The sequence below is a fragment of the Ambystoma mexicanum genome, chromosome 6q (genome assembly GCF_040938575.1).
Source record: "Ambystoma mexicanum isolate Mex_15411 chromosome 6q, UKY_AmexF1_1, whole genome shotgun sequence".
NCBI lineage: Eukaryota > Metazoa > Chordata > Amphibia > Caudata > Ambystomatidae > Ambystoma > Ambystoma mexicanum.
Window position 1 is genome coordinate 575474507 of NC_090937.1, and position 13351 is coordinate 575487857.

At 48.3% G+C, this 13351-nt stretch overlaps 1 protein-coding gene across 2 annotated transcripts in view; it reads right to left on the reverse strand.

The window, feature by feature from the left end:
* The window catches only part of JADE1 (jade family PHD finger 1), a 961679-nt gene that overhangs the window by 654864 nt on the left and 293464 nt on the right, over window positions 1-13351 (reverse strand). For both annotated transcript variants that reach the window (XM_069631059.1, XM_069631060.1), the window contains exon 3: window positions 18-103. In XM_069631059.1, the coding sequence (XP_069487160.1) occupies window positions 18-103 (86 nt within the window). The remainder of the gene's footprint in view (window positions 1-17; window positions 104-13351) is intronic.

Here is a 13351-nt window from a genome sequence, read left to right on the forward strand (position 1 = left end):
AAGTAAGGAAATGATACCTCAGAGGGCTTTTTATCTTCATGCCCAGAACCAGAACTCCTGCCATGTTGCGATTTGGAATGCTGGGACCAAGAAGTGGAGATACCTACAAGTAAAGGGAAAATAATGTAGTCAACAAAGAGGATGGATCACGCCATGTACTTCTACAAAATACATACATAAAAATAAGGAGATATTAAAGTGGCTGACAGAGTAAACTTTCAGATCTGGATGCAAGTATTCCCCATTTACTTCCCCCAACAGCCAAAACCTTGAAAGGTTGCATTCAAAAGACTATTGGTCTGCAAAAGTACAGGGAGGAGTAGTGGGTAAAAATCATACTCGCCCCCACACTGCTACTAAACCAGCAGTGTCCCAATCATTAAGGGGAAATAGGCACAGCCTGATGGGAATACTTGATTAGTTTCTGGCGGTAACAAGGGCCGAGGGCAGGCTATCCTCCTCGAGGGATGTGAGCTAGCACTGAAGCATCCAAATGGCAATAGTATTGTAGTATCAAAATAAACAAATCAAGTGTCTATTAAAAGGAGACTTTAATTAAACTTAAAATACAAACAATCAAAAACACTATAACCACTCTCCATGAGAAAAGACGCACAATATTCAGACTTCGTAATGGAAGGGGCCATCTGGGTCTCAACGCAGGAGGTCACAGGCAATGATTTCACCAGCTAAGTCAAATTCAGTGAAAAAAAGAGTGGTGGCATACTGGTCAGTAGGGCCCTTTAGGCTAGGCCAGGAGGACTGAACTACTTCAAATACCTTTTAGACTTAGGTCTCAGTGTCGAGACAGACATCTAGGCACTTTTACGCAGGTCGAGATGATTGCTCCCAGCAGGTTGTTACAGGTTGAGACGATTGCTTCCACTGGGTAGAGTCAATGGGTGAGACGATGGCTTCCATCAGTGGAGTCAGTGCTCAGACAGATTGAAATGCAGTGATTTTCAAATGGCAGCGTTGGGTGCTTGCAGCGGCACGAAAAGTGGCCAAGCTGGCTAAAAAAACTCAACGTGGAAAAAACAGTGCCAGAAGTTTGATTTTGACTTTTGGTCACAGGGGGTGGCGAGGGGGGGGTATCAGTCCACAGTCTCCAGGGGCAGGGCTAATACTTGTTCTGCACTTCACATGCAGGAAGGTTTCCAGCGAGCAATTGCAGAGGCCATCTCCTCCAGTGAGCAGGATCCTGGATACCAGTGATCTCGGCTTGCAGTAGGCCATGTCCAACCAGCAGATCACCTCATATGCTCCTCTATAATGATTGAAGAAAAGGGTGTGATGCTTTCTTGAAAAACTTTGTATACACCTCTATGGTAGATGACTTTGGGGCAGACTGTACCCCCAAGAAAGATCCAGGTGACCTTCTTCCGCAGTCCAAAGATAATCGAACACACTTGTGGTAGCCAAGATCAGGCCCTTTCCCAACGGCCCCTTCCCAACGGCCCCCTCAACATCAGCCTCAGCTTACAGCAAATAAGGAGATTAGACATAGACTGATGGTAAATCAAGCTTCTTGTATTAGATAGCAAATACAGAGTGAGCAGCTGATAAGCAGGAAAAAACTGCAGGACAAGTGTCCAGGCAGTCAGCACACAGAGCTCTCTGGACAGCCCTTACAGTGGGTTGTTATATAGCATATCCTTTGCAATCACTAATATAATATATCATTTGCACAATGGGGGTGTTACTTGGAAAGACATTTGGCATCAACGGTCAGCATCTTGCCGTTGACCTTGGGACGAAGCTAATATAGATAAGCGGTGTTCGTAGAACTCTTACCTTTATCTACCATTTATGGTGCCAACGCTATACTTGTAGGGAGAAAACGGAAGAGAAGTTATGACGGGTTACGGGATCTTGGCCTAATCAGCACCAGGTGACATTGTGGGCATGTCAGAGGAGCAGAGTGCAGAGGGAGGCAGAGGGGGAGGCATAATGGAATATTTGAGGCCTAAATGTATGCGTGAGAGCTGAATGTAGCATACCACAGCATAGCCTCTCCTAGCATAGCGTAGCATAACAGCCTGCCATATTAACCCTTCTTCTGGTCGTTCCTGAGACAGGTGGATAGGCACAGGTATTGTCACAGAAAGGATGCTGCTTTAGAGACATCGATAGTCGGCCTCTGAGGTCCCAATTAAAAAATGCATACCATTCAGCATCTGACATTTGTCCCAACAAATTTCCTGTCCATTGGAGGCGCCTTTGGAGACTTCCGCCTTAAGTAGCGGTGCCTCTATTTCGAGTGGCAGAAGCGTGGCCTCGGCAGGCAAGTGAGACACCAGTTTAGCACAGAAGGTAACGAACAAGAAAAACTATCATTGCAAAGGCACCAATTATGAGAACAATGATTAAAATACCATGTAGAATGGAAGAGTCCAGTGAACCAAAAGTGTTCAACAGTGAGCTGGCATAAACTTTATACTGTGTAATGTGGTACCAACCCCTTGGAGGTGTTTTAGGATGTCCACAACCGGGGAGGAGTTATCTGGTACCCAGGTGCAGCATTCTTGCCCTATAGCTTTACATGTTCCCCCTTGGGAAGCTAGTAAATAATCTGAGTGCCATTCTATTCTGGAGGACCATAGTTATGAGTGCAACTTGTTCGATTTTAAGTATCTGTATTCCTTTGGCAGTGTTTGCTACCTGTTCAAGGAGGAGTGATAGGGCATGAAGATCGGCCCTGTTGGTTGTAGTGCCACAGTTTGGGATCAGGAACCCTATGAACCATGTCCAGGTGTCGCATTTGGACCATTGGGATGTGTAGTGAGATTTTGGAAAAAGGGACACATGGCAGATTGCTGGGCGAATGAACCCAATGGTGCACTGACCAGTCCAGTTAGCTGGTAGCCATTTCCAGGGTTGAACGCGAGACATGTTGGACAGTGAGCACAGTATTTGAGCAATGGAGGTAAAACTTATGTGCAAACCAATATCTTTGGACCTTTGAGGTCATCTTTCACTTGCTTGAATAGCACACAGTGAGCAACATGTGTGATATTCGGCAATATAGCTAGTGGGGCCACTAACCAGCCCCTGTTAACACGCCAAAGGCGATCGGAGCAATAAACACATTCATGATTTTCACAGCCCAGTTTCTCAGCCTGTGGGGCCGCATCTTTGAGGTCCATCAGGATAGAAAGAGCTACTAGGGGATCCTTAAATGAGAGGAAAAACAGTGACACATAATCAGGAGCCTGAGGGCCATGGTTGGCCGCATTTTTCCCATGGCCATCAGCCAGCGCGTTACCCAGCAAGGAGCTATCAGAAAGTCGAGTGTGGGCCTTGCATTTCACAATTGCCAACTCAGTGGCTAGAAGAATCACATTAAGCAGGGCTTCCACATAGGGTGCATTGAGAATGGGAGTACCTTGTGCTGTGAGGTAACCTCTCTGTTTCCAGAGGGTCCCGTAGTCATGTGAGATGCCAAAAGCATAATATGAATCAGTGGCTGTGCGGCAATCTTACAAGCCTGTGTGAGGGCAATGAGTTCCGCAACTTGCGCTGATCGTACTGATGGGGAGTTGAAATATTTCAAAGGAGGTGCAAACGGCAAAAACTACCTGGAGACTACCTTTTGAACCTCTCAAGACAAGACCCTTCAACAAACAGATTAGGTCTGCGTTGGGGAGGGGATATCCGAGGTCTGTTCTTGGTGATACGTCAACCGCTGCAAGGCAGTCGTGCGGGTGACAGTCATCAGATGTTGGAAGGCAGGGTGGAGTGGGGCGCATCTGATGAGTGATGTTGGTGGCAGAAAGCAGTCGTTTTTCATATTTGGTGAGACGTGCAGCAGATAGGTTTTGTGTTTTACCCCTGAGGAGGTGTGCTAATACAGAGTGTGGTACTGCTATGTTTATGTAGTGTGCTAGGACCTTGTTGTCAGCTTGTGTAAGGAGAAGGGCAGCAGCAGCTACCGCTCTCAGACATTTGGGAAACACGTAAGCAACAGGGTCTAAATGAGCTAAAATAGGCTACAGGGCATTTAGGTCCCTGTGCTTCTGTGTGAGTATGCCCAAAGCATACCCCTCTTTCTCATCGCAGAACAGGGTGAATGATTTACAGTAGTCAGGAAGGGCCAAGGGAGGGAGCAATGGAGAGGGCAATCTTGATCTTGGCGAAGGCTGTAGAAGCATCAGGAGAACATGCGTGTTTGTCAGACTGGGAGTCATATAGCATCCTTTGCATAGGTGTAACAGTGATTATTATTATTTATTATTATTTTATAATCAAGGATACAGGGACGAGAAAAATTGCTCATTCCAAAAAAGGAGCATAGCTACTTTTAAGTGGCGGGCATGGGACATTGTAAGATGCAGGACACTCGAGAAGGGGCCTAACGCCGTGGGAAATGTTGTGTTCTAGGCAACGGACAGTGGGTAGGCAGAGCTACAATTTTGCTTTGTTCACTTTGTGACCCCTTGCTGCTAGGACAGTGAGTAACACTTTGAAGTCGGTGAGGGAGACCTGAAAGGAAGGTGATGCCAACAGGAGGTCATCCATGTATTGGATCATCGTGGAGCCTCCCAGGAATGCGACATCCTGGAGGTCTTCCTGCAGAATCTGGGAGAAGAGAGATGGGGATTCAATAAAGCACAAACTTGTAGGTGAGCTGACATCCCATGTAAGTGAATGCAAAGAGATACTGAGAGTCATGGTGGAGGGGGACAGAAGAAAGTGGAGGCAAGGTCAATCCAAGTGAAAAATTAGGCGTGGGGCGGGTTAAGGAGAGAATGGTCAGAAGGTCTGGGACCACCGGATGGAAGGGTATTACTGTCTTAAGGGTGTGCAAATCATGAGCAAAACTGAATTTGCCTGTGCCCTTTTCCTCAATCAGGCGTACCAGATTATTGCAAGAGCTAATGGTGTAGTAGAGGATGCCCTGATCAATGAGAGAAGAGATCACCGGCTTGCTACCTTCCTCTGCTCGAGGGGATATTCTGTACTGGGGCACACGAAGGAGAGGACTTCTGGACAGAGTGACGCAAACAGGGTTAGCAGAGCAAATGTGTCCTACCTCATTGGCATGTGCTGCCCAGAGGGCAATTGGCACTGAGTCAATAAGGTGTATTATCTGTGTAGCTTGTGCGGGTGTGAGGAGTGAAGGATGCTCTGTAGGAGGCTCTGGGTCAGCGGGTTGCCGGAGGAGAAACAAACATTGAGCTTGCCTAGATTGTGGAACCTCTAGATAAATACCATCAGGAGAACAATAAATGGGTATGCAGTCTTTCCGTTGAAACAATTTCCATAGAAGTTTATTCCATCGAAATGTATTAATCGAAATGCCATACCAATGAACAGAATATTCATAGAACCTTTTATCAAAGAATTGTTAACTTTAAAAATGTAAAATTGTAACTGTTTTAAATATATAATAAAACATTGTAAATGTGTTAAATATATAACTGAATTGAATCCAATGTTAAATAGTAATATTCACTGTATTTGAAATTAAGATATATTTTTTTTGCCACTTGGTGTCGCTGTGACATCCATTTTTTCCATACGATTGAATGCGTTTCCATTGATTTACGTGTGCGTAGTCGCCATTTTGGAAGTTCTACTTTCCGGATAGGACGATTCTTGTGGAGTTCCCGTTTATTTTTCTTCAACTTAGATTGCTGTTTTCTTCCAAGTTTTCTTGCTTTCTCCTGTGAATTTAGCATGGATTTTGGCTTCTACTTTGTGGATTGTCCTGTGGATTTCTTTGAATTTTGTTTTTTCTTTCGTAGATTGGCAGGTGTTTTTTTGTGGATTTTGTTTTTTGTGGATTCTCCTTTGGATTTGGTTGGATTAGTGATCGGGTATTTTGTAGGTATCCAGAGTGCAGTGATAAATTCATTTTAGGTTAAGTTAACAATTTATATTAAATGCAACGCTTTTTAAAAAGGTTAATTTGTCCTGTTTTTGGAATTACTTTATGGAATTTTTTTTATCTTTCTTGTGTGTCTCTGTACCCGTTTCACTGAGTTTGTGTTTTTCCCTTTGAAATAATGTGTACAATTTGCATTTCGTGTTTCGATTGTTCAAATATTATATGTCTAAGAAAAGACCACAATGATGGATTATTGGTTTTGAAGGACTGATTTAGTCCATTGTGCCATCCATCGATTTTATTGTTTGTTCTGGCATGTCCCTTTAATACAGATTCAACACAATTCCATAGGTTATCAAATCTTTCTCTCCTTCTTGATACACTTCTTGTTAACTGTCCTATCCAATTAGTATCAAAATAATCTAGCAGTGATTCCAAGTAATGTTCATGGTCTTAAAAATAGTGAATCTGTTAAATGTTTGTAATATTCCTCTACAAGATTGACTGGCTGACTGGCTAATGAGAAAAATAATTTGATGTTGTGTGTTTGATGCTGTGTTGGAACTCTAAATCTTCAATGTACCTTGATTGACCCCCTATGTTCTGTCATTTCCGCCAAATTGCTTGAGTGAAGTGAAGTGAAATAAACATCCCTGAATTTTACATGATTGAAAAATTTCATTAAATGCTTTGATTTGTTGCATCTTGTAATCTAGAACAATGGGGTAATGTTTTCTTGAATGAATTTAAAAGTGTGTTTACGTGTTTCTTCTGATTTGTTCGGCATTAGTACGTATATCAAAGGAATTAGAAAGTTGATAATTGCATGTGTGCTTTAAATCTGCGAAAAAGGTTTAGGGCTCACTTTGAAAGGTGCATCCATATGCCATATTTGGGCGTTTTTCAAGTATTCCATATTTCTAGATATGCCAAATATACATTTTTGATGGTTTATTTCTTTATCCAATAATAACTTATTATTCTTTTCCATTACTTTTCATTCTGGTGGTAATTCGATTTTGGCAAAGGTTTCAGGTGCTTTGGAACATTTTGTTTGTACTTGTCTTTGTTTACTCGTCGTTGCAATGTTTTAATTTGAGGCATTTGAACAGCAACATGAAATGTAAGAGTTGCGCACACACCTTTTGTTACTGATGCACTTGCTTCCTCTATATTTTATTTAGCCTTTCCTTTCATTTGAGTTATGTTTTTTTTGGTACCATCCGGTAAGTGGTTGCGTTCCACTTCATGAATCACCTTGTCACCATGCGTTACTGCCCTGCCTTTTCATTTGTTTGTGAAGTAATCGGTACATTTCCAGTACAATTTCTCATGCAGTTGATTTTCCCTGTTGTATGTATATCCCTTACACAAGAGTAGTTTCTTTCCCATTTTGGAAACCACAAAATCAATACTTTCAGTCATTTTGACGGTCTACAAAACGAAAGAGAAATACCTTTTACTGAAAGGAACATGATAGTTATTTTTTACTTATACGCTATGACTGTTCATTTCATAAATCCTCGCTTTTGCCATTATTCATTTTAAGTAACCTGTATTATTTTGGAATTTTAGTAACGGAGCAGCTTTCTGTATTCACAAAAATCGCCTCACTGGATATCCGGTGAATGTGGAACAACCGTTGTCATCAACTGTCACTTCTCATGATGTGTTTACATAGGATCCCCTTTCCTCATAACGTACTTTGCTTAATCGAACTGGCTTCGCTGCCTGCTAGACACCCACTGCAGTCCAGCGGACGAGTTCTGCTCGGACACACTATCGCTCTGGCAGCACCACTAGGACAGTGCCTCCTGCAATTCATCTCAGGAGGAACGGGATTCCCTCGCCCAGCCGCCAGGACCGACGTACTCCGCAACTGATACCCGCCACCCAAGAGCCACCCACCTAACAGCACAGAGCAAGCCGCCCTTCTGGCTACTCTAGTCCGGAGACTGACTTCGGCTCTCCCACATCCAGTGTAACAGCAGTGCTGATTAACCGGTTCGACCTGGCCTGGAAGCCTGCCTCACAAGCAAGATTCATGACAAGGTTTTAGTGGGGCCTCTTATTTGCCCTGATGAAGGCGGTTCATTCAAAGTAATACTGTTCCGGCTGATGCAATTGGAGCTGGACCTTTCCGCCGCCGAAACGTGTACCATACACAAGGGGGTTATTCGTATCAATAAGGATGTTTTTGGGTCTATGGACTATTTATTACCAGACCTATATTTGAAACCAAGACTACGGTCCCTCTGCCACGTTGGCACCTGTAATATCATCGAAAAATTTAGATATTGTGTTTAATACAGCACCTGCAAGCAACAACATCGAGAAAAATGCAGATGTGTTGAATATGGTGTACGGGTAGCACCCTACACCCACCTTTTGCACTGAAGCATAGCCTTTATGACTTCATAAGTGTGCTACATGATCAATGACCTAGCACTGATCTTTGTATGAAAGCTAAACTGTGATTTCCTTATCCATTTATGGTTTGATTATTTTAGTTTTCCACACAAATTATTTAGAAATGTTTTCCTGTTCATGTCTGAATGTTTTTTATTTTAATTGAATGCGTTTCATTTTAATACAAACCACGTTTATTCACCATCATGGTTGTATGTGATCTTCTTTGCTTAATCCTTACTTTCTTTCTGGACATCCCCACGGAGTAGTAATTTAGAGGTTTTCCCAAGAGTACCACCAATACCAGGATTCCCATCATTATGATATATTTGTTGCATTTATTGACATCATTTGGGGACACACCTGGTCAGTAGCAGTACTAACTTTTCTAGGTTCAATAATCGAACTGGATCTTCATTTTGATACACTAGTTTTGATTAATTCATGTTTGGTTGGGGGAAAGCATTACATTTTGAAAACAGGGTTTTGTTACCCCCCCCCCCCCAATAAAAAATAAACACTACTTAGACAGTTACCTCTGAATTGTGAAGTTTTAGTGAGTAATTTCAGGACTGGTACTTTACTTTTATGGGAGTGTTGGGGGGGTGGGGACCACCCCATTAAAAAAATACAATAATAGTCTCACGTGCATGGGAGCTGTACGGTGCTGAAATTCATTACATATACTTGCAATGTATTTTAGCACTGACAGCTCCCTGCTTCATCTAACCAGGTATTCATTTCGATACTTTAGTTGCGATGAATGCTCACTTCTAATTATAGTAGGAACAAGTTACTTACCTGTAACTGTTGTTCTCCAGCATGGGTCTGGCATGGATTCACATGCTCATGAATATTCCCCGTCGTCAGGCTGGGAATCCTCGGTAAAGAAAAAACCAGTATCAGTTTCGTTTCTGATCTGTCTTTCGTAGTAATAACCAATCACTGGTCTCTGCGTCATACTGACCACAGCCAATGACTGCCCTCTACCTAAGCACCGCCTCTGGCAGCCATCTTCAGATTTGGAAGCACGTGAAGTGGCAGTATGACCAAGTGAAGAGCCGCAGAGGGGTAGGCGGGAGGGTTCGCATGTGAATCCATGCCAGACCCATGCTGGAGAACAACAGTTACAGGTAAGTAACTTGTTCCTTCTCCAGCATGGGGTCTGGCATGGATTCACATGCTCATGAATAAAGAATACATAGCAGTACACACATGCACAACCACGGGAGGTGGCAAAGGCTCAACATTAAGCATTGCATCAAACTCAACATTAAGCATCTTACCTCCTCACCAGGCTCACCTCAGGCGAACAGGTTGCGCAGCACTGCTTGGCCGACCCTGGACTCCTCCCTGGAATCCCGGTCGACGCAGTAGAATTTCGTGAAGGTGTGCGTCGACCTCCACGTAGCAGCCCTGCATATGTCCAGCAGGGGCACACCAGATAGGAACGCCGTGGTAGCCGCGATCGCTCTGGTGGAATGGGCTCTCGGACGGCCAGGCAGCGGTCGGTTTGCCAACCGGTGACAGTACATGATACAGCCGGAGAGCCATCTGGAGATGGAAGCCTTCGAGAGAGCCTTCCCCTGATTGACAGGTCCAAAGTTCACAAAGAGTTGTGACGTCTTCCGAAAACCTTTCGTGCGGTCCACGTAGAACTTCAGCGCTCTAGCTACATCCAGCGAGTGCAAAGTCCTCTCAGCCGGCGACGAAGGCGACGGGAAGAACACAGGCAACACCAAGGGTTCGTTGAGATGAAAGTCCGACGGTACCTTGGGCATGAAGGAGGGGTGCGTCCTGAGCACTACCCTCGTGTCGTGGAAAGTCAAGTACGGGGCCTTGCAGGAAAGGGCCTGGATCTCTCCCACTCGTCGTGCGGAGGTGATGGCCACGAGAAAAGCTGTTTTCCACGATAGAAACTTCAACGGGGCCGAGTGCAGAGGCTCGAACGGAGGTCCCATGAGTTTGGTCAGCACCACGTTGAGCTCCCACGCCGGGGCCGGAGCCTTCACCGGCGGGAACGATCTGAACAGTCCCTTCATGAACTCTTTCACCAGACGATGAGACCACAAGGACGTCCGGCCCGTGGTTCTGGTGTATCGGGAGATCGCAGCAAGATGAATCTTGATGGACGCGTGTGCCAGACCAGCTTTGGCCAGCGTCAGCAGGTACGGCAGCACTTGGGGAGCCGTAATCCGTAGAGGGTTAATCTTCTGTGCGTGGCACCAGACAGAGAACCTCTTCCATTTGTGTCCGTAGCATTTAAGAGTCGAGGACGCCCTGGCCTTTGCAAGAACCTCTCTGCAATCGGCCGGTATGTCGTATCCTCCAAACTCTAGCGCTGCAGGAGCCAGGCCTGCAAGTTCAGCGACTTCGGGTCGTGGTGGAGGATGGCGCCTCCTTCCCTGGAGAGTAGATCCGCGTCCGCCGGCAGCTTGATTGGCGGGGACGCCGACAAGTCCAGAAGGTCCGGGAACCATATCTGCCTCGGCCACGCAGGTGCGACGAGGATCATCCTGCACCGTGACCTCTTGAGCTGGTTGACGAGCCGGATTAGCAGAGGCAAGGGAGGGAACGCGTAGAGGAACAGGCCCTCCCAGGGGAACGAGAAAGCATCGCCCATGCTCCTCGTCTGGGGAAACCTGCTGGCGAACCTCCGGCACTTGGTGTTCGTCGCCGTCGCGAACAGGTCGATCTGGGGTGTGCCCCACCGTCGGAAGAGGCGATCCACCAGATCCTGCCGTAGTTCCCACTCGTGGCACGAGCGCAGCTCCCTGCTGAGTGAGTCGGCGATGGTGTTTTTTATCCCTGCCAGATGAAACGGCACCAGAAGAATCCCTTGGGCGACGGCCCAATGCCACAGGTCCTGCGCCTCCTTGGACAGCGCTGGGGACCTGGTTCCGCCCTGTTTCCTGATGTAAAACATGGTGGTGGTGTTGTCGGTGAAGATCCTCACCACCTTGCCCTTGAGGGACGGAAGGAAGGACCTGAGGGCCCAAAACACTGCACGGAGCTCCAGGACGTTGATATGCAGGGACTTCTCCGTCGGGAGCCAGAGTCCCCTTGCGTGCAGATTTTCGGTGTGCGCTCCCCACCCTTCTAGGGAGGCATCCGTGGTCACAGTCACCTGGTGGGCTGGGGTCTGGAAGTCCATGCCCGCCGTCAGATGCGCGCGGGTGCCCCACCACCGTATCGCTCGTCGGAAACTCTCGTCGAGCTTGATCCTTTCCTCGAAGCTGCCCGTCGTCTGGATCCAGCGCGCATCCAGGAACTCTTGCAACGGGCGCATCCGGAGCCTGCACATGGGAATGAGGTAGATGCAGGAAGACATCATCCCGAGGAGGGACTTGATGGACCTCACCTTGGCCGCGTCGGCCACCAACATCCGTTGCACCTTGCCCACGATGGTCCTGGTCCTCTCCTCCGACGGGGAGGCCAGAAGGGACACTGTGTCGAGCCTCGCTCCCAGAAACAGTGCGACTTGCGCGGGCACCAGGTGGGATTTGGCGTAGTTCACGGAGAATCCCAGGTCCGTGAGGAGTTGGACGGTCCTTGCCGTGTGGACCACGGCGAGCTCCCTCGTCTTGGCGCGGATGAGCCAGTCGTCCAGGTAGGGGTAGACGTGAATCCCCTCGCGGCGCAGCTGCGCCGCCACCGGTGCGAGGCACTTGGTGAAAACCCTGGGTGCCGACCGCAGTCCGAAGGGAAGGGCTTTGAACTGGTAATGACGCCCTTGGACCACGAATCTGAGGAATTTTCGGTGCCCCTTTAGGATGGGAATGTGGAAGTAGGCATCCTCCAAATCCAACGACGATAGGAAGTCTCCTTCCTCCAGCTGACCCAGGACGTGCTGGAGGGTGACCATCCGGAACTTCTGCGCCTTGATGAACTTGTTCAGGCGTCGCAGGTCCAGGATGGGGCGCCATCCTCCCGTCTTCTTCTTCACGAGGAAGTAACGCGAGTAGACTCCGGAGCCCCGAAGCCTCTTTGGGACGAGTTCGATGGCGCCCTTTCTGAGCATCGCCTTTACCTCCAGGAGAAGTTGAGGGACGTGAAGTTCTTTCCTGGCCACGGGGGGGACGCGCGGGCACCTTCTTTGAAACTCGAGCGCGTGGCCCCGGGCCAGGGCGTCCAGCACCCAACGGTCGGTGGAGATGGACTCCCACACGCTGACGAAGCCCGCCAGCCGGCCTCCCACCGGGGTGCTTCGGTGGGGGCCCGACCCCACGGCCGGTTCAATCCTGCTTGGACGCGGCCTTGCCGCCTTGGCCTCCTTGGCGACGACGGCGGGGTCCGCCCGACTTGCCTCGTCCTCTGTAGGCCTCTTGCGACGACGAGCGGGCCGCTTGACGGTAGGAAGCGAAACCGCCGCCGGAACCTTTGGAGGCGCCCTTGCCTCCGCCGCTCCGAAAGGGCGTCCGCCGTTGCTGCAGTACTCCAAGGGCCCGGGCCGTCTCAGTATCCGCCTTGATGGCCTGAAGGGAGTCGTCCACTGTCTTCCCAAACAGGTTGTTCCCGTCGAAGGGCATGTCCAGGACCCTGGTCTGGACGTCCTGCCGAAAGTCCGTAGCCTTGAGCCATCCGCGACGTCGAAGGCAAACGCCGTTGCCCATCTGGCGGAACCCAGTGTCGGCGATGTCCGTCGCCACGGTGATGGCGTGGTCCGAGGCCACCTCACCTTCCTGCAGGATCTCAAGGGCCTCCGCCCTCTTGTCGTCCGGCAGAAAATCCAGCAGGGGAGCTATCTTGAACCAGAGTTCCCTGTCGTAGCGGGCCACGATAGCCAAGGCGTTGGCCGCTTTAATCGTCGTCGCCACCGACGAGATGACTTGGCGTCCCATGGTATCCAATTTCTTTCCCTCGCCGTCCGGCGGGGAAGTCGACGTGGAGGCCGCACCCCCCCCCGCTTTCTTCCTGGCTGCCGCGGAGACGACGGAGTCCGGGGTAGGCTGCGCCCGGAGGCATAGGGGGGCCGAGTCCGGGACCCGGTACTTTTTCTCGTACCGGTCTCTTCTCGCTGGCGTCGTGGAAGGGTTCTTGAGGAGGGAAAGGCCCTCATCCCAAATGTCGTCCAACAGAGGCACTGCGAGGACCGTCTTCCTCTTGGTCTCG